At 42.4% G+C, this 21,628-nt stretch overlaps 1 protein-coding gene across 1 annotated transcript in view; it reads left to right on the forward strand.

Moving 5' to 3' along the window:
* mxra5a (matrix-remodelling associated 5a) overlaps window positions 1-21,628 on the forward strand; it is a 77,608-nt gene that overhangs the window by 36,919 nt on the left and 19,061 nt on the right. Inside the window, exons 3-5 of the mRNA XM_059963752.1 lie at window positions 3,551-3,680; window positions 10,012-10,402; window positions 13,854-18,470. Coding sequence (XP_059819735.1) covers window positions 3,551-3,680; window positions 10,012-10,402; window positions 13,854-18,470 — 5,138 coding nt within the window. The remainder of the gene's footprint in view (window positions 1-3,550; window positions 3,681-10,011; window positions 10,403-13,853; window positions 18,471-21,628) is intronic.

Raw genomic sequence — 21,628 nt, forward strand, 5'->3', positions numbered from 1 at the left:
AAAGGATGAAATTGGTCTTCTTGAAGGTGAAGGTGGTCACTTGTGTGTGGAGCTGAAAGAAATGGGGGAGATCTTAAATGGATTTTTTGCAACTGTATTTACTTGGGAGACAGACACAGTGTTAACAGCAGTAAGGCAAAACAGTAGTGAGGTTTCGGAAGCCATAGAGATTACAGAGGAGTAGGTGCTTCCTATCTTGAGGCAAATTAGGGAGATAAAATGCTCAGGCCTCACCAGGTGTTCCCTTGAACCTTGTGGAAATTGCAGTTGCCCTAACAGAGATACTTAAAATGTTTGTAGCAACAGGTGAGTTGCTGGATGATTAGAGAGTGGCTAAAGTTGTTCTGTTGTTTAACAAAAGCCCAAAGAATAAGCTAGGAGATTATAAACCAGTAAGCCTCATGTAGTTAGTTTGTAAATTATTGAGATATAATCTAAGGGACCGGATATATAAATATCTGCATAGACAGGGATTGATTAGGGGCTTTGTGTAGTAGGTGATGTCTAACCAATCTAATGGAGCTTTTTGAGAAAGTTGATGGATGTTGTCTACATGGACTTAATCAAACCTTCAACAAGGTCCTGCACGGCAGGCTGGTCAAAAAGGCTCAGTTGCTTGGCATTCAGGACGAGGTAGTAAATTGGATGAGACATTGGCTTCACAGGAGAAGCTGGAGAGTGATAACAATAGATGGTTGCTTCACTGACTGGAGACCTGTGACTAGTCGTGTGCCAGAGGGATTGGTCCTAGGTTTGCTATTGTTTGTCATCTATATTCACAATCTGGATGATAATGTAGTAAGCGGGATCAGGTAATTTGCAGATGACATCAAGAATGGGGATGTGGTGGACAGTGAAGAACCCTATCAGACCTTGCAGCTGTATCTGGACCTGCTGGAAAAATGGTCGACAGAATTTAAAGCAGTCATGCATAAGCTTTTGCACTTTGGGAGGATAATCAAGGTTAGACTTGTACGGTGAATGGTAGAGCACCTAGGAATGCAGTTGAACAGAGTGGCGTCACTTCCAAGGAATAATCAAATTATTGAGTACAAGAGTTGGGATGTTGTGCTGAAACTGTGTAAGAAGTTGGTGAGGCCTATCATTGTGTGCCCTTTTGGTCACCTACCTACAGGAAAGCTATCAATAAGATTGAAAGGGTGCAGAGAAAATTTACATGGATGTTGCTGGGACTTGAAGAAAGATTGAAGAGGTTAGGACTTTATTTCCTAGAGCATAGGAGAATGAGGGTATATTTAACAGAAGTATATGAAATTATGAGAGGTATAGATAGGGTAAATGTAAACAGGTTTTTCCAGCTGAGGTTGGGTGTGACTAGAACAAGAGTTTATGGGTTAAGGGTGAAAGATGAAATGCTTAAGGGGGACAATTGGGGAAGTTCTTCACACAGTGTGTGATGAGAGTGTGGAATGAGCTGCAAGTGGAATTGGTGGATGCAGATTCAATTTCAAAATTTAAGAGAAATTTGGATAGGTACATGAATACCTCTAAGAGACCTACAATTTTCCTGTGGCTGGAGGCTTGCATGCCTCAATGACTCGGAGGGCTATGTTGACTGCAGTCAGGGCTTTAAGCTTTGGTTCTTGGTTGGGTCACCCATGCCACACAGGTCAGAGGTTAGAGGACAGACTAAGACTGTTTCACCAGACCTCCAGGTTCAGTGGTTCAACTCAGGGTTAACAACCCTGACTGGTAAAACAAAATTATTACGGAAACAGCAATGAAAAATCCTTTTACATCTGAGTGCGACAGTATTCTTGAGTCTCTAACCAGGACTAGCGTGACTGACAATATTGAAAACCATGAGGAAGCTATTAACGTGATGAAGGAAGCCCTGAACACTACCAAAGGTGGAGGACATTCTTTGCTGCCCTAAACACTAGTCTAGCATGGACTAGATGGGCCAAAGGGCCTGTTTCTGTGCTTTAGTGTTCTATGACTCTGATCGATGTTTTTTTGTTTGAAATGAGGGATAATGTAATAATTTACATCAATGCTTTATTTGAGCTTAAGAAAATGCTGGTGTGCTTTCTATGTTCCAGACCTTCTACTCTTCAAAAGAGCATCATTTGCCCGTATTTTGTTATATAATTGGGAAAGGGTTATAAAAATGAATCACTGTATTCCTTTGCAATGTTCTCATAAGGAGCTGATGCACAGATGTACCGCAAGAACCAGAAGTTTAACAGCAATCAGATTAAGTGGCTAACTTCATTCAACTTCATTCGTCCCGTCGTTGAAACGTTTGCTCTAGCAATGGACTCTTCCAAGGATTTTTCATCTCCTGTTCTCAATATTTATTGTTTATTTATTTATTTATTTATTTATTATTATCATTTCTTCCTTTTTGTATTTGCACAGTTTGTTGTCTTTTGCACAGTGGTTAAGTGCCCAGGTTGGACAGTCGTTCATTGATTCTGTTATGGTTATTGAATAGCCTGCAAGAAAATGAATCTCAGGGTTGTATATGGTGACATACATGGACTTTGATAATAAACTTACTTTGAACTTCGGAAGTTTTTATCTTTTAAAGAAATAAATCCATCCAAATAAGAACAATTAAATGTCTGGTATAGGATGTTCAGAGAGCTTTTGACCTCCGTAGTGCATTGCATTATTTCAAGCCAAAGTGAAAGTAAAATTTATTGTCAAGATTGCCTGCATTACCATTTACTACTTGAGATGCATTTTCTTGCTGGCATTTACCATAGAACAAAGAAATAGAATAGAATCAATGAAAAATTGCACACAAACAGGAAAACAAAGAAATACAGTAGAATTTATGAAAAACTATACACGAAGACAAATAATACAAAAAAAACTGAGAACAGCGTTGTGAAGAATCTTTGAAAGTGAGACTTTAGGTTATAGAATCAGTTCAGAATAGCAGTAGATGAAGTTATCCACAACAGTTCAAGAGCCAGATGTCTGTAGGGCAATAACTGTTCCTGAACATGGTAGTCTGAAACCTGAGGCTCCTGTACCTCCTGCCTGTTGAAAGTAGTGAGAAGAGGGCCTGACCTAGATGGTGAGGGTCCTTGATAATAGATGCTGCTTTCTTGTGGCAGCACTCAAACGTGCTCAGTGATAGGGAGGGCCGTAGACTTCTCTGTTCCTGGGCATTGGTGTTTCCATAGCAGCCTATGATGCAACTGTTACGTTTTGTAGCTTTAAAACATTAAACTAATTTAAAGGAAGACATGGGAGTCCAAAATGCAGGTCTAACTTTGAGTTTACTTTAAGCAAGGTGTGCATGTATCACGTGGTAGCACGATGATGTATATATGCAATTTGCATATTTGTACATATAACTCATAACAAATTATTTAAACAATCAAGAATAGTTAATCCACTAATGTATATGTGCGAGATTACTCAAATATTACTGAATTATTAAATACACAACAGCAACCAGTGCACCTAGAAAAGTTTGTCAAAACTTTTGGTGACATGCTGAATCTATGTGAACTTCAATGAAATTTGGCTTTTTTTCATCGTCAATGGAGCAATGTTCTTCTGTTTTGTACAGCTTTAACAACATACAGGTCATGCACAAAGAATTATTCAATGGACTGCAAAGGCTGGAACTTCTAATGCTTCACGGGAATGACATTCAAAGTCTTCCGGATAAGGTCTTCAAAAACTTGAAATCACTGCAGGTAATATTTATGGCATTATTTAAAATATATATAATATATTGCTTAAAACTACATTTATGTTTTCATGTACAAGAGTGAATATCACAAAAGTTTATTGAAAATATATTGAATACAGGATCATAAACTCAGGGCATTCTGGAGTTCAGAGTTCAATTCTGGAGAAGTCTGAGAGGAGTTTGTACGTTCTCCCCATGAACTGCCTGAGTTTCTACCGGGTGCTCCCTTTTCCTCCCACAGTTCAAAGGTATATCAATTAGTAGGGTAATTGGTCAATGTGAATTGTCCTGAGATAAGACTAGGGTTAAATAGATGAGTTGCTGGACGTGTGGCTCTTCGGGCTGGAACGGCCTGATCTGTGGTGTATCTCTAAATGAATAAGATATTGGTGCATTGAGAAAGGAGGCCATTAAACCCATTGGGTCTATGCTAAGCCCCAGCTGAGTCATCTGTCATAGCTTGCTTCCACTTCCTCTCCATCATACTATAAATTAACTTCACTCACATGCCTTTTGAAGGTCTCAATTGCTTCCTTTATTCATTGTCCTGACAGTTCCAAAAGAATTACAAAGCTGTTGCTGGGATTTGAGAACTTGAGTTTTGAGAAAGACTGAGTAGATTAGGACTTTATTCCCTGCAGTGTAAGGGAATGAGGGGTGATTTGACAGAGGTATACAGAATTATGAGGGGAATAGATACTGTAAATGCATCCAGGTTTTTCTACTCAGGCTGGGTGAAACTCAAACTAGAGGTCATAGGTTAAGAGTGAATGTTGAAATATTTAAAGGGAACTTGAGGTTTTCACTCAGAGGGTGGTGAGAGTGTGGAACAGATTTTTGCAGAGGTCATGTATATGGGTTTGATTGCACATTTAAGAGAAATTTGGATACGTACATGGATGGGAGGGGTATGAAGGGATAGGTTCTTGGTGTGAATCAATGGAACTAGACAGAACAACAATTTGACACAGATTAGATAGGCCGAAGGGTCTGTTTCTGAGCTGTGGTGATATATGAGTCTATAACTACGTTCTGCATTCAAAACATTTTCCCTCACATCCGTCTTTTATCTTTTGCCCAGGATGTTAAATCTATCTCTGTGGTCCTTGAGCTATCTGCTAATGGAAACAGTCTCGCTCTCTTTGCCCCATTTAAATCAGTCTCTATCAAAGCTCCTTTCAACCTTCTCTGCTCAAAAAAACAACTCCAACTTCTCTGCTTTAACCTGAGGTAGAAATTCCGCAGCCTGCTAATCACTTTTCATAATTCTTTTCTCTGTAACCTCTCTAGGACCTCAATATCCTTCTTAAAGTTGAGTTTAGAAGTGTTTATCTGGGGGAAAAAAGGTCTATTATATCGTCCTCTTTCAGGTGGATTAGAATGCACTGTCAGATATTCCTAATTACCCTCACTCTCCACATATGGAAATTCACTGAATCATCCCTTTGAACAATAGTGTCAGTTCATTATTTTCAAAGCCATTTCTAAAGCCTTGAAGCACCTGTAATTGTGTGGTTCCACAGTGACTCTTTTGCTTAATCACAGAGGTTCCTCTTCGCTCTTTCTTTTCCCCTGGTTTGGTTGATGGCTCTCAGAGGATTAAGATTAGATTTATTTCTCATGTTTACATCAGAACACACAATTAAAAGCAGTATTTACATCAAATCAGATGAGCAAGGATTGTGCCAGGCAGCCCTGCAAGTGTGGCCCCACTTCTGGCACCAACAACTGACTAACCCTGGCCGTACATCCTTGGAACGTGTTAGGAAACTGGAGCATCTGGAGAAAACCCATGCGATTACAGAGAGAACATCCAGACAGCAGATGGAATTGAACCCCAATCGGTGGTTGCTGTGCTGTTATTGTGTTACATTAACCATGATGCCAACATGCTGAAATAGCTGGTAATTACATGCCGTGAAAATAACTGGTAGAGCAGCATATGTTCAAAGTAAATTTGTTAACAAAGTACTGATACGTCACTATATACGACCCTGAGATTTGTTGCCTGTACAGTACTGTGCAAAAGTCTTAGGCACGTACATATAGCAAAGGTGCCTAAAACTTTTGCACAGTACCGTATTTGTCAACATGGAGCGAACGAGTCTGAAAATCTGACGGGGGCAAAGGATGTTGGGAGTGGCAAGGGTGGGAGGGGTGTGGGACAAGCGCAAGTTAAATCACACCCAGCCCCGAGACATGAGTCAAGGTCATTTGTTTCCAAACGATTGGTTTATTGATCAACACAGAATGTCTCTCTGGTGCTTCCTGCTCCCTCCCCTCTCCCTTCCCCTTTTCCCCATCATGATTCCCCTCTCCCACCCGTATAACCATATAACAATTACAGCACGGAAACAGGCCATCTCGGCCCTTCTAGTCCACACCGAACGCTTACTCTCACCTAGTCCCACTGGCCCTCATTCAGCCCATAGCCCTCCTTTCCTTTCCTGTCCATATACCTATCCAATTTTAATTAAATGACAATACCAAACCTGCCTCTACCACTTCTCCTGGAAGCTCATTCCACACAGCTACCACTCTCTGAGTAAAGAAATTCCCCCTCATGTTACCCTTAAACTTTTGCTCCCTAACTCTCAACCCATGTCTTCTTGTTTGAATCTCCCCTACTCTCAATGGAAAAAGCCTATCCACATCAACTTTATCCCCATCATAATAGTAAATACCTCTATCAAGTCCCCCCTCAACCTTCTACGCTCCAAAGAATAAAGACCTAACTTGTTCAACCTCTCTCTGTAACTTAGATGCTGAAACCCAGCTAACATTCTAGTAAATCTTCTCTGTGCTCTCTCTACTACTCTCTGTACTACTACTGCACTACCCTCACCCCTCCCCACTTGCAGTCCACAATAGAGACCCGTATCAGAATCAGGTTTATCATCACTCGCATATGTCATGAAATTTGTTTTTGTGGCAGCAGTACAGTGCAATACATAAAGTTACTACGTTACTGTGCAAAGGTCTTCGACACCATAGCTACATACTGTGTATGTGAACACAGAGCAGAGACACCTACAGCCCACAATGTTGTGCCGACCATACAACCCACTCTAGAAACTGCTTAAAATTTCCCTAGCGCATAGCCTTCTATTTTTCTAAGCTCCATGTACCTATCTAAGAGTCTTAAGAGACCCCATTGTATCCAGCTCTACCACCTTCGCTGGCCGTGCATTCCATGCACCCACCGCTCTGTGTGCCTAAGACTTTTGCACAGCACTGTACATTGTCCATTCCTTTCCCTGAGTAATGGCGATATACTTCTTGACGTTGGAATGACTTGCTAGCTTGTTCCAAAGGTTCAAATATTCAAAGTTCGTTTATGATCAAAGTACGTCTGCTGTATACATCCCTGAGATTGTTCTGGGTGGCATACCACATTCATACTTTGATAATAAATGTACTTTGGATCTTCCGGAGCAGCGGTTCCCAACCTGGTATGCATGGGCCACTTGGTTAATGGTATAAAAAAGGGTTGGGAACCTCTGTTCCAGAGGGTCACTTAACACATTCAGAGCTGGCTGAAGATGACAAACTACCTTTCCTAAAGAACATTAGTTGTTGAGTCTCCACAGCAGTTTCATTAGGTTTCAGTAGGTACACTTAATGTCAGAGAAATGTATACAACATACATCCTGAAATTCTTTTTCTTTACAACCATCCACGGAAACAGAGGAGTGCCCAGAGAATGAATGACAGTCAAATGCTAGAACCCCAAAGATCCCCCAGCTTCCTCCCCCAACACACAAGCAGCAAAAAGGCAATGACCCCCCTCACCCCCACCAGCATCAGTACCCTCCACTGAGCATCCAAGCATGCAGCAAAGCATTAATAAAGATACAGACTTACAGTACCCCAAAAACTACTCGTTCACCCAGTAGTTCAACAAACCACAAGCTCTCTTTCTCCCTAACAAGGGAAAGAGAGGTGTCCCCGTTTCACAGCAAGAGGGGAGACATAACTAACAACTCACTGATTTACGATGTTAGAAGTCTGTTGCTTCACTTTTCTGAGCTCTGCGACCAGAGAGTCGGCCCCAGAAAGGCACAGCTCTCTGGACACTCAACCCCCGGCAGCTAACCCGCTGCTCCAAATGTTCTGCGTTCTCCCACAACGCTTCCGTCAGGGGCACCGGCCTAGAATCAGCACATCTCCAGAGCCGTGGAAATCCAGAACCCTGAAGGCGTGTTTGCCTTCCAGGCCACATCCTTGGGAGATCAAAAAGTGGCCGGTTGTGAAGCCCTGAGAGCGGGTCTCATTCCTGCAAAGAAACAAATCCAGAGTGTAACTCCAGGTCAAAAAAGAACCTTGAAAGGGGAAAAGGAGATATCACAGTTAGAAATAGAGCTGTTCCCGAAAGTGCAAGCAAAGGAGTTGACTTCTTGACTTCGCTCCACCCCTCCGAGTCCATGCTCACCTTTACTGGTACAACCTAGATGCAGAAGACTTTTCCCCAAGTAAGCTAATTTAGAATCTAGAGCTGCTATATTAAGTCAATCGGGCATCACTTCCGGGTTTTCTAGACAATTTATCCAGTTATACATCTATGATGCACCAAATGCAGTAGTTAAAACATGATTAGATTAAACTGAGATTACCACTGTGTATCAGCCAGTACTAAATATGTTGGAAATGGTTCGATGGTTCCATTTAATATCAGAGAATGTATACAACATACATCCTGAAATTCTTATTCTCGGCAGACTTCCTTGCAACAGACAGAAAAAACACTAAGCATAAGTAACAGAAATAATGTAAGAACCCCAAAAACCCCTGCCCCCTCCCGTGCACAAGCAGCATCAACCCTCCCCCCACATATTCTAGCAGAGAGTATCAGCATTCCCATGCAAGCAACAGCAAAGCTCCCAAAGAAAGATTATGGTCATTGTGGCATACTGTATTTCAAAGGTTCATTTGCTGCACTGTTCCTTGCAATGGAAGTTTTAATGCTGTATTGTCTTTCTCCTTCACTCACTATTGTAAGTGCAGCTTTGGAATTGAAAATAAGAAAAATGAGACTCTTCAGAAAGTTTGGCCGCAGATTCTTTGCACAGTTACGTATTGACCATTTCATAATAATCAGCTTGTCCTGAATAAATGCTGAAGTTTATTGAGTACAATTCTGGATAACTTTGTAATCTAGGAGCTGAATTCCTCCCAATTTAAGGAGCAGAAGATTAAAATAAAACACTGAAGAAAAAAAAATTAACAGTGTGAGTGAAGAGATTTTGTACGAAATATATCATTAACATTATTGCACAAGATTGTAGCAAGCTGCAAAGAGATGTAAAATTAATCAGCTCCATCATGAATACTATCTTATGTCATATACAAGACATCTTCAAGGAGCAGTGCCTCAGAAAAGTGGCTTCTATCGTCAAGGACACCCATCACCTAGGTCATGCCCTCTTCTCATTGTTACCATCAGGAAGGAGGTACAGAACCATGAAGGCACACACCCAATGACTCAGGAACAGCTTCTTCTCCTCTGCCATTCAATTTTAGAATGGACATTAAACACACGAACACTACCTCACTACCTTTTGTTTTATTTTCTGGGGTTTTTTTGCACGACTTACCTTAATTTAATGATTTAATATACGTATACCATATATACTTAATATAAATCATTTTTTGTTATTATCAAATATTACATAGTGCTGTTGTCGCAAAACAACAAATTTCATGATGTATGCTGGTGATATTAAACCTGATTATGATTCTGACTCTAACTATATTGCATTCTGTCAAGTTAAGCTTTCAAGAGCAAAGTTTAGGATCAAAGAGAAAGATACAATTTTATTTATCACGAGTAGATCAAGACACGTAGTGAAATGCATCGTTTGTGTGAACAGCCAACAAACCCAAGGATATGTTGTGGGCAGGCCGCAAGTGTCACCACGCATTCTTGTGCCAACTTCGGATGTCCACAATGCTCAGCAGAGCAAGCCAGCTCACAGCAAGCAACAAACCACCAATGGTAAATCAAGCCCAGATCCTCCCTGCCAAGCGCACATAAACTGTCCTTTAACTCACTGTTAGCTCCTGTTCTACTTCACTGTACACCCATGCCACAAGATTTTTCCCTTCCTCCACCACCATCATTTCCTTAAACCTCCCAAGATGATCCAATAAAATTCAATAATGCTCTGTGGGGAAATTGGAGACTAATCATGTCAATGATCTGTGAATATAATGCATGTGTTGTTTGCTAATGTAATGCCTGGGCATTTTGGAGGAAGTCATTGTGCATACTGAATTGATTTAGTTTTCCTTTTGAATTGCATCGTGTTACTTAATGTTGCATTCATTTCTTCCAGACACTTAAACTGAGCTACAACAAAGTGACTACTATTACAGGATATACGTTTCAGGGACTGGTGAATTTGCTGCGGTTGCACTTGGATCATAACAAGATTGAATTCATTGAACCTGGGGCGTTCAATGGACTGACTTCCCTGACACTACTGCACCTTGAAGGAAACCAGTTGCACCAAATCCACCCAAACACCTTCGTAACCCTCTCGGTTCTGCAACATTTTATGTTCTCTTCAATAAAGCACCTCTATCTCTCGGATAATTCCATCCGTACACTGCCCAGGAAAATGCAAAGTCAGATGGTACAGCTGGAAAGCCTCTATCTGCAGGACAACCCCTGGGCTTGTGACTGTAGCTTGCAGTGGCTGCTGGAGTGGGGCAAAGAGGCTGGAGGTAATCAGTGACTTTCTGAAGGAACCTAGCTCTGCATTGTTATTTGTGTTGAGGAAAAGTCCATTTTGATCTCACACCACAGTCAGGTGTGTTGCGATAGGTTGCAGAAAGAATCTCCCTGTAAGAAAGAGAAGATGAAAAGGTAATTTGCAAGTTATGAGGAAACTTAAAGCCATTCAGTCACAGAGTTAATGAGCCCAGAAACAAGCCCTTCAGCCCATCTAGTCCATGCTGATTATTCTGACTAGTCCCATCAACCTGCATTTGGACTATACCCCTCCATACCCCTCTCATCCATGTACCTATCCAAATTTCTCTCAAGTGTTGAAAATGATCCTGCGTCCATCACTTCCACTGGGAAATTGTTCCACATTGTCACCACTCTCGGAGTGACATTTTCCCTCATTTTCCCCTTAAATACTTCACCTTTTGACCCTAACCCATGATCTTGAGGGGTTAATCATGATGGAGCAGGTTTAGACAAGGGTCATGAACAGGAGAAGGTCAGAGTCAAATCCAGTAAAGAATTCAGAAGAAACTGTTTCATTGAGATGCTGGAGAACCCGCTCTCTCAAGGAAGGGGAGGACTTAAATAAAAGATGCTTTTCAGGGGAATTTTAATAGGCCCTTCAGCCCACAATGTTATGTTAACCTTTTAAGTTACTCCAAGATCAATGTAACATTTCCCTCCCACATACTCTTTATTTTTCTGTCATCCATGTGTTATCTAAGAACCTAAATGTCCCTAATGTATCTGCCTCGGATAACACCCCTAACATTCCATGCACATTCCATGCACTCACCACTGTGTAAGAAAATACCTCTGGCATCTCTCCCCTATATTTTCCTCCAATTACCTTAAAATTATGCTCCTCATATTACTGTAGCCATTTGCTCCCTGGAAAAATGTCTCTGGCTGTCCACTCAATCTATGTCTCTTACCATCTTGTCACCTCTATGAGGTCAACTCTCATCCTTCCTTGCTCCAAAGAGAAAAGCTCACTCAACCTATCTTCAGAAGTCTTACTCTCTCATCCAGGTAACATCTGGGTAAATCTCCTCTGCACCCTCTCTAAAGCTTCTGTATCCTTCCTTAAATGACTCAGACCAGAACTGAACACAATATTTCAAGTCTAACCAGGGTTTTATAGAGCTACAACATTACCTTTTGGCTCTTGAGCTCTGTCCCTATCTAATGATCGCTGTCTTATCCACCTTATCAACTCCTGTGGCCACTTTGAGGGATCCATTGACATAGAAACCAAGATCAGTCTGTTCCTTCACTTTGCTAAGAATCCTGTCTTTATTCTGCCTTCAAAGTTGATCACTTCACACTTTTCTTGGTTCAACTTCATTTGCCACTTCTCAGCACAGCTCTGAATCCTAACAAAATGTTTTTCACCTGACACTTTCCACAGCTGCCCCCAGTCCAGCTGAGTCTTTCCAGCACCTACTGTTTTTACCATGTAATTTTAGCTCGAGTAATGTTAGAACCAGTTCTTCTCACTCAAAATTGCAGAAATTTGGACTTCTCTAAACAAAAAATTGCTGTGGCGTGGTCAGTTGTAATGACTGAACCTGAAATATCAGCAAAATCTTATCCGCCACTGACGCTGCTTGACCTATTGGGCTCAACTGGTAGATTATGTTTTGTTCTGGTCTCTTGTGTCTCAAATGACAGCAAGTGTCTTAAAGGTCTGAACCCAGGCAGATGTACAGGGTGAACATAAAGATCAGTAATGATTTTTTTCTCCATGTTTTTATCACTGATATATGTCATGAAATTTGTTGTTTTGTCGCAGCAGAATAGTAAAATACATACAAATACTATAAATTGCTATAAGAAATATATATAGTGCCTATAAAAATTATTTGCCCCCCTCCCTGAAGTTTTTATGTTTTATTGTTTTACAACATTGAATCACAGTAGATTTAATTTGGCTTTTATTGATACTGATCTACAGAAAAAGATCTTTTCAAAGTGATCTAAGTTATTTGCCAATGTAAAGCACAAAATAATTGATTGCATTGAGTATTCACCCCTATTAATATGACACACCAGATCATCACTGGTGCAGCCAATAGGTTTTAATAGTCACATAATCAGTTAAATGGAGATCACCTGTGTGCAGTCAAGGTGTTTCAACTGATTGTCGTAAAAATACACCTGTATCTGGAAGGTCCAACTGCTGGTGAGTCAGTATCCTGGCAAAAACTACACCAGAAAGACAAAAGAACACTCCAAGTAACTCCGCTAAGGGTTATTGAAAAGCTTAAGTCAGGAGATGGATACAAGAAAATTTCCAAGTCACTGAATATCCTTTGGAGTACAGTTAAGTCAATCTTCAAGAAATGGAAATAATATGGCACAGCTGTAAATTTTCCTGGAGCATGCCGTCCTCAAAAACATGAAAACTTCCAAGGGGGGTAAATCCGTTTGATATGCGCTCTAAGTTTGAGGAAAAAAAAAGTTGTGCAAAAAAGTGAGAAAAATAATGTGGTTATGTTCATTGTCCATTCAGAAATCTGATGGTGGAGGGGAAGAAACTGTTCCTAAAACATTGAGTGTGTGTCTTCAGTCTCCTGCACCTCCTCCCTGATGGTAGTAATAAAAAGAGAGTATATCTAAGTTAGTGGGGTATTATATTATGGAGCCTTTTTTGAGGCATCACCTTTTGAAGATGTCCTCAATAGTGGGGAGGCTAGTGCCCATGTTAGAACTGGCTGAGTTAGCGACAATCCTCTGCAGCTTTTTCCAATCCTGTGCAGTGGCCCCTCCATACCAGACCGTGATGCAATCAGAAGGTTCTACATGGTACATCTGTACAAATTTGTTAGTCTTTGGTTACAAACCCAATCTCCTTAAACTCCTAACCAAATAAAGCCACTGACATGCCTTACTCATAATTGCATCAATATGTTGGGCCAAGAAAAGAGCTTCAGAGATGTTGACACCCAGGATCTCACTGAAAGGTGGGAACGTTTCTGGGGTTGATGTCTCTTTGTGCTTTGTACTGTCCAAGGACTGAATCTCACAGCCCCTCTTCCACCAGGAGACATAAGGGAGTTTGGCAAAATCAAAATAATATCAGAATCAGTTTTATTATCATTGGCATATAATGTGAAATTTGTTAACTTAGTAGCAGCAGTTCAACACAATACATAATATAGAAGAGAAAAATGAATAAAATAAAAATAAAAATAATAATACCGCACACATATATTTAATAGATTAAATAACATGCAAAAACAGAAATACTGTATAATAATAAAAGTGAGGTAGTATCCAAGGGTTCAATGTCCATTTAGAAATCTGATGACAGAGGGGAAGAAGCTGCATGTGTGCCTTCAGGCTTCTGTACCTCCTACCTGATGGTAACAATGAGAAAGTCACTGATAATAATAATCTGCCTTATAATTTACCACATTATTCTTTCTTTCTCATTTACAGATGTCGTGAAATGTAAAAAGGACAGAACGAATCCCAAGGGTCGAGTGTGCCCGGTATGTTCAGAACCCAAACAGTTTATCAAAAAGGAACTATTTAAACTGGACTCCAGTGAACTGACCTGCGCAAAGCCGACCATCAAATCCATGTTGAAGAGGGGTTACAGCAAAGACTGGGAAGCTGATGAAGCCGAAGATATATTACACGAAGACTATCGAAAACCTCTTGGCAGCATGTCATTGAACTTAACGGACCAACAAGGAAACAAAAATGACTTGCTCTGTCAGATCCACGGTATGGAAAATGAGGGGCATGCCCAGTGGCGTCGGGTGACTGAGCAAGATGTAGCCGTCAATGTGACACTCTCAGTAAGACTGACGTGCCCCATGAATCAGGAAAACATGGAAAGACTTTGGAAACTCATTGCCTACTACAGCGAAACACCTGTAAGACTAAAGAAGGACTTAACAATGTCTCAAGAATCTTCAAGCTACCAATATAGACAAACAGTTGACAGAGATTCCTATTACTACACCGATGTAAGGGCTAACATAGTGGCCAAGCCCTCCTGGTTAGTGCAAGATTATGTCAACATAAAACTTGATAGAAAGCTAACTTCTGCTAATGATGCTGTCCTCATATTCTCACTGTACCTGTCTCAACAATTTCCAGTTCAGAGTACTGCAAGGGAGAAGACTGACTGGGTTCTGATCAAAGTGAAGGAAGAGACAAAACTGGTTCATGTTGTGGTTACTGGAACGATGTTGGAGCTACAATGTCAGGTGGTTGCCTCTGAGAATCCATTGATACAGTGGGTGTTTCCCAATGGTAACCAAGTTGCAGCACCCTACACCAGTGAAGACAACCGCATTTCGGTCTCTAGCACTGGAAAGTTGGTGGTGAAGGCAGTGGAACACCTGGATGCAGGTTTATATCAGTGCATTGGCTCCGTGAAGGATGATACAGACAGCCTGACCCACAGAGTCGTGGTGCAGCCAGCAGAACTCCACACGTCACAGGTCAGGGAAAGAGGCATCGTTGTGCCTTACGGGGACACCATCTCTCTACCCTGTACGGCTGCTTCAGTACCGGAAGCCCAGCTCACCTGGATCCTCCCAAGCAGAAGCATGCTCACCGCCCCGACAAATGCCACAACTGGATCAGTCCAGGCAAACGGGACTCTGGTCATCAGGAGTGGCCACGATGGCAACAGTGGACACTACAGGTGCATTGCAGCCAACAGGTACGGTTCAGATGTAATGATCGTCAACGTGGCTGTCATTAAAAAGCTGCCCAGCCGGGTGGTCGAAAAGGGGAATCCGTCCCGTATCTACTTCAGGGCTGGGTATCAGAAGGGAAAAGGAGACGGTGGTTCGGGTGAAGTGTCAGCCCATGAAAGTCAGAAGAAGGTAACTTACAACATATACACAGGCAGACCGCCCAATGGGAGGAGAAATCTTCATGCTGACGGAGCCCGGGATGATTCGAAAGTGGATTACCCTCGGGACGTCAGGCTGAGGAAAGGGTTCAAGAGAGGCAGAGGGATGGTGGCAGCCGAAGGCAGGAGGAGGTTGGACTCACGCAGACGGATCAATATGACAAATAAGAAGATCGATCCACAGAAGTGGGCGGATATCTTGGCCAAAGTCAGAAGGAAATCCATTCCCCGGCGGACAGTTGCCCCATCGCGTCACGCCTACACATCAGTCTTCACCTCTCCAACCACTCCTGGGCAACGAGTGCCTGGGACCGTCGTGAAAGTTCCCACTAAGGCCAGTCCAAAGGCAGGGTTTGATTTGGAAGACGCTTCCGGAAACGGTGACCTGAACTTCTCCGAGGATCAGTTAATTCACGTGGTCACTTCACATAATGTAGTGGTGGGGACACCAGAGAACGCTATGTCCTGGGAAAACCTCAAGCTCCAACCTTCAGAAAGCCACCATGGTCCGTCAGAGGAGAAGCTTACACCGGGTCCTCCTCCTGAGACCAACACAGAGTCTAGCACTGCGGCTACACCTACTCGGGGACCGGAGATTTTGGGACAGGTACCGACCCCCACCCCGCAGGTTGAAGTGCATCCCAGTGAAGCGACGGGGATGTTTCTCAACACATGGCTGACTGAGGAGAAAGTGGGGAGTGATGTCAAGCAAGTAAGCGTTCCGAAAACGTATGTAGATGAGTCAATTGCCGGAGATTGGGTTGCTAGGAACCTTGACCATCCAAAGGCTAAGGAATCGGTGGTGGATGTGAATGTGAACAGTGATAATGACACCACATACTTCTCTGGAGATCTGACTGTAGTCAATGAAACTACTACATTGAGCACCCCCATAGTGTCCATCAGAGACCCAGCTTTGAAGGGAACTACTCAACGGACTCACACCACCACACCTAGAATAACCACTGTTGCCGCTGGTACCACAATCCAAGCTGACAATATTTCCACTGCTGCAACAACTGTTCCCACCTCTTCAGGCGAAACAACTACACCTAAAAAAATAGCGTCCAGCACCATGACAGCCACCACCACCGGCGTCAACACCAACACACGAGCAGCCGGCAGGAGGCGTTTGTCTTACCCTGGTTCTCGAAGGTACGGCCGGAAGAGACGCCCCGGGAGGAGGTATCGTCTCAATAGGCTTAGGCAGAACCATCATCCACAACTGAAGGCCAAGGCCAGTGGGGTGTCCACCACTTGGCCGATGATGAAAGGGGCTCCAACAGAAAAAAACAGACAGAAAGTCAGGATTAATGCTTCCACAGAAAATAAGGCTGGTTTGATGTTGACCACCGCAGCTTACCGCAAAACGGAGCCACAACAACTGACCACAGAACGACCAGGGACGACCTCGGCAAATGTCAAGACCACGATAGAGTCTACACATCTAAGTACAAGTCCCACCACAGAGCAACATCGCCCAAAGGTGCAAGGACCGAACTCAACTCCAATGGTGCAGACAGAACAGGGCGCGGTAAAAACTTATCACAAGGCTGCCAGTCCCATCCCTCCCATCCAGCGGTCAAAACCTCTGCGTACTCAAAGCCACTATGAATTGCAACATGAGTCGAAACTCGTAACTACAACTGTGACAGCTCCGATGGTAAGCCCCACTGGTAAATCTCCAGATTCCCTGGACTCTAATAACGTGCAAGCGTCAAGTGGAAGAACGACTACTATAGATATTCCAGTGGTGGAGCTGGAGGGCAGCAGAGAAACATCAAATGTTTTCTTAAGTCCACTCGTCCCAATTACAGAACATTCTGTTTCTTCAACAGTTACATTGACATCCAAAGCTGTATTGAATTACCATGTGGCGTCAGCCACTGCTCCTAATATACAGAGATCAGGCAGCACTCAAACATCAAACGCTGTGGTAAAAATGCCACCTACAGTTTTAGAAACTGATCTTGACTCACCAAAGTTTCATCCTGATGATGGAATTTCCACAGGTCTTGACCACAGCCCTCCAAAAATACCTTCCCTTCCTTATGTTGATACTATGACTTCAATACCCTCTGTTAAAAATAGAACTCTAGATGGAATGGGAATTGAAAACATTGCACCAGAAATACAACCGACTGTTGGAAACTTGGTGGTAGTCCCTGATTTGCATCCTCAAGTTACCAGAACAACACCACATCCAGATGTTAAATTGGGTGGCGCTACCTCAGAAGGAAGGGATTCTCTCCCTTATCCGAACGCTGGAGTGAAAGAAATTGAACGAGACAGAATAGACACCACGGGAACATCTGAAAGTAATGCTATACCAGACAGATTCCTTCCAAAACACCGTACAAGTGGCTGGCAACAATTGAAGGAAAGACACACCGGGCAGACCAGCAATTCGACCTGGATTGTGAAGGGTAGGCTGAAGCCAAGTGGAAACCTCAGGCCGAAGGTCATTCCAAACAAAGGCACATGGCATAAATCTAAATATACCCCAGTAGAACCAACACAAAAAACACTGAGCTCTGCAGCAAGTGCTAAGCCCCCTTACTCTGTAACCGGATCCCCATCAGTAGGCACCAGCGTGCCCAATTTCTCAGTATTTGCTACAATGACCATGCAAAGCATGACAACGCCAGATGTGCCTTCTGTCAGGCCTCCTACGCCGACGTTAGTGCCTCCAGTCCGAACGACAAATAGCAAACCCCGCAATAAGTCTGTTGCTGATTTAGGCAACCGTTCAAGAATGAATAAAACAAAGTACCCGCTGAAAGAACACACTACACAAAAATCCAACAGCAGTCGAGGCAATCAGAAGACACATTCTGTGCATGCTCCGATTCCATTTACTAATGTGAAGACTTCGCCAGCCGCCTACAAGACAACCACCCGCCCAGTTCCCGTACCTACTCAGACAAGTGTATCGACACCATCGGCAGAGTGGCTCTCTAAAACTGCCTCAGTAAACAGCTCCCAGGGCCTTGCATGGGTAGAGAGAGACTCACCTGATATTACCCTGGCACCTCCCAGGTTTAGGATGAATGGCACCAAACCAAAGATAGTTCCCAGCAGTCCTGTGACCGTGTCAGTGAAAGCAGAGATGGATGTGCATCTCCCCTGTGAAGCTTATGGGGATCCTATGCCTATTATTTCTTGGTCAAAGGTGTCAACAGGTAAGGTCTCCTCGAACAAACTGCAATCACCAGTGGAGAAGTATGTAATGTGATCTGGTCTGCCAGAACAGTTTTATAATGCCATCTATACAGATATATTCATTATAACAGTGCTTTGAGGAAAAACAATAACACAATTCAGAATAAATACCTCCCACAGAGGCAGAAAATTACTTGATTTCTTGATAAGATTCTTTATAAATTGCATTCAGGTTGCCGTAAATTGCATAGATCCACGGAGTTTTGGAGAAATACTACACAGAAACGGGCCCTTCAGTCCATCTAGTCTGTGTCAAGCTGTTAGTCTGTTTACCCCTGTCAACCTTGTTATGTTTTGTGACTTCAAAACATTAGGCTAATTGAAAGAAAGACACACAGTCTGAAATGCGGATGTAACTTAATCTTTACTTTAAGCTGGACGTAAGCAATTAACATATTTTTAGTTACAGGTGTCTGCCGCTTTACGAATGTTCGCTTTACAGCACTTCACTTTTACAAAAGATCTACATTAGTAACCTGTTTTCGCATTACAAAGAGGATTTTCACTTTTACGAACATTTTTCCCACATAAAGTAATGGTTCTTCGCTTTACACCATTTTGGCTTAAGAAAGTTTTCACAGGAACACTCTACCTTTTTAAGGGGGGACACACACCTGTATAACCAACAATGAAGTATTTAAGCAAACAAGAAAGAATGCTTAATCAAACTATAAATAACAGAATCAGGTTTTTCTTATAATCAATGGCATGTGTCTTGAAATTTGTTAACTTAGCAGCAGCAGTTCAATGCAATGCATAAAATGGAAGAAAAAAATAATTAATAAAAAGTAAATCAATTACAGTATATGTATATGAAATAAATTAAAAATTATGCAAAAACATAAAAAAGTATATATTATACACACACATACACAAACACACCAAGATGACTCAAATACTATTAAAATATTAAATATACAGCAGGCCTGTACCTGCATCATAGCCCTCCACTGCCCTCCCATCTATATACTTAGTCAAATTTCCCATAGTTGCCAGAATCAGACTCATACCCACCACTTCAGTTGGCATTTTGTTCCATGCTTGCACCACCGTCTGAGTGAAGATGTTCCCCATCAGGTTCCCCTTAAATATTTCACATTTAACCCTTAACCTATGACCTCTATTTGTCCTCCCCCCCCCCCACCACAGTGGAATTTTACAAATTATTCCTTTTTTTATACAAATCAGAAATATGGTGTACCAATTTCCCAGCAGGTGGATGAAAATTCTATCTACAAGATCAATGCCTCTCATCATCTTATACACCTCTATCAGGTCACCTCTCATCCTCCGTCGCTCCAAGGAGAAAAAGCCAAGTTCACTCAACCTTTTCACATAAGGCATGCTCCCCAATCCAGGCAACATCCTTGTAAATCTCCTCTGCACCCTTTCTATGGCTTCCTCATCCTTCCTGTAGTGAGGTGACCAGAACTGAACACAGTACTCCAAGTGGGGTCAGACTCGGGTCCTATACAGCTGCAACATTACCTCTTGGCTTCTAAATTCAATTCCACGATTGATGAAGGCCAATACACCGTATGCCTTCTTAACCACAGAGTCAACCTGCGCAGCAGCTTTGAGCATCCTATGGACTCGGAGCGCAAGATCCCTCTGATCCTCCACACTGCCAAGAGTCTCATTAATACTATATTCTGCCATCATATTTGACCTACCAAAATGAACCACTTCACACTTATCTGGGTTGAACTCCAACTGCCACTTCTCAGTCCAGTTTTGCATCCGCTGTAACCTCTGACAACCCTCCACACTATCCACACCACCTCCAACCTGTCATCAGCAAACTTACTAACCCATCCCTCCACTTCCTCATCCAGGTCATTTATAAAAATCACGAAGAATAAGGGTCCCAGAACAGATCCCTGAGGCACACCACTGGTGGCCGACCTCCATGCAGAATATGACCCGTCTACAACCACACTTTGCCTTCTGTGGGCAAGCCAGTTCTGGATCCACAGAGCAATGTCCCCTTAGTTCCCATAACTTTTTACTTTCTCAATAAGCCTTGCAATGGGTACCTTATCAAATGCCTTGCTGAAATCCATATACACTACATCTACTGCTCTACCTTCATCAATGTGCTTAGTCATCCTCAAAAAATTCAATCAGGCTCTTAAGGCATGAACTGCCCTTGACAAAGCCATTCTGACTACTCCTAATCATATTATACCTCTCCAAATGTTCATAAATCCTGCCTCTCAGGATCTTCAGCATCAACTTACAAACCACTGAAGTAAGACTCACTGGTCTATAATTTCCTGGGCTATCTCTACTGCTTTTCTTGAATAAAGGCACAACATTCGCAGCCCTCCAACCCTCTAGAAACTCTCCCATGCCCATTGATGATGCAAAGATCATCACTAGAGGTAGTAATCTCCTCCCTCACCTCCCACAGTAGCCTGGGGTATATCTCATCCGGTCCCAGCGATTTATCCAACTTGATGCTTTCCAAAAGCTCCACCACATCCTCTTTCTTAATATCTGCATGCTCAAGCTTTTCAGTCTGCTGCACATCATCACTACAATCACTAAGATCCTTTTCCATAGTGAATACTGAAGTAAAGTATTCATTAAGTACCTCTGCTATCTCCTCCGGTTTCATACACACTTTCCCACTGTCACACTTGATAGGTCCTATTCTCTCACATATCCTCTTGCTCTTCAGATACCTGTAGAATGCCTTGGGGTTTGCCTTAATCCTGCCCGCCAAGGCCTTCTCATGGCCCCTTCTGGCTCTCCTAATTAAGCTCCTTCTTATTAGGCTTATAATCTTCTAGATTTCTAACATTACCTCGCTCTCTGAACCTTTTATTAGCTTCCCTCTTTTTCTTGACTAGATGTATTACAACATTTGTACACCACCGTTCCCGTACCCTACCATCTTTTCCGTCTCATTGGAACGTACCTATACAGAACTCCACGCAAATATCCCCAAATATTTGCCACATTTCTTCCGTACCTCTCCCTGAGAACATCTGTTTCCAATGTAAGCCTTCATGTTCCTGCCTGATAGCCTCATAATTCCCCTTACTCCAATCAAACGTTTTTCTAACTTGTCTGTTCCTATCTCTCTCCAATGCTATGGTAAAGGAGATAAAAT

This window comes from Hypanus sabinus, chromosome 3 (assembly GCF_030144855.1).
Source record: "Hypanus sabinus isolate sHypSab1 chromosome 3, sHypSab1.hap1, whole genome shotgun sequence".
Classification (NCBI taxonomy): domain Eukaryota; kingdom Metazoa; phylum Chordata; class Chondrichthyes; order Myliobatiformes; family Dasyatidae; genus Hypanus; species Hypanus sabinus.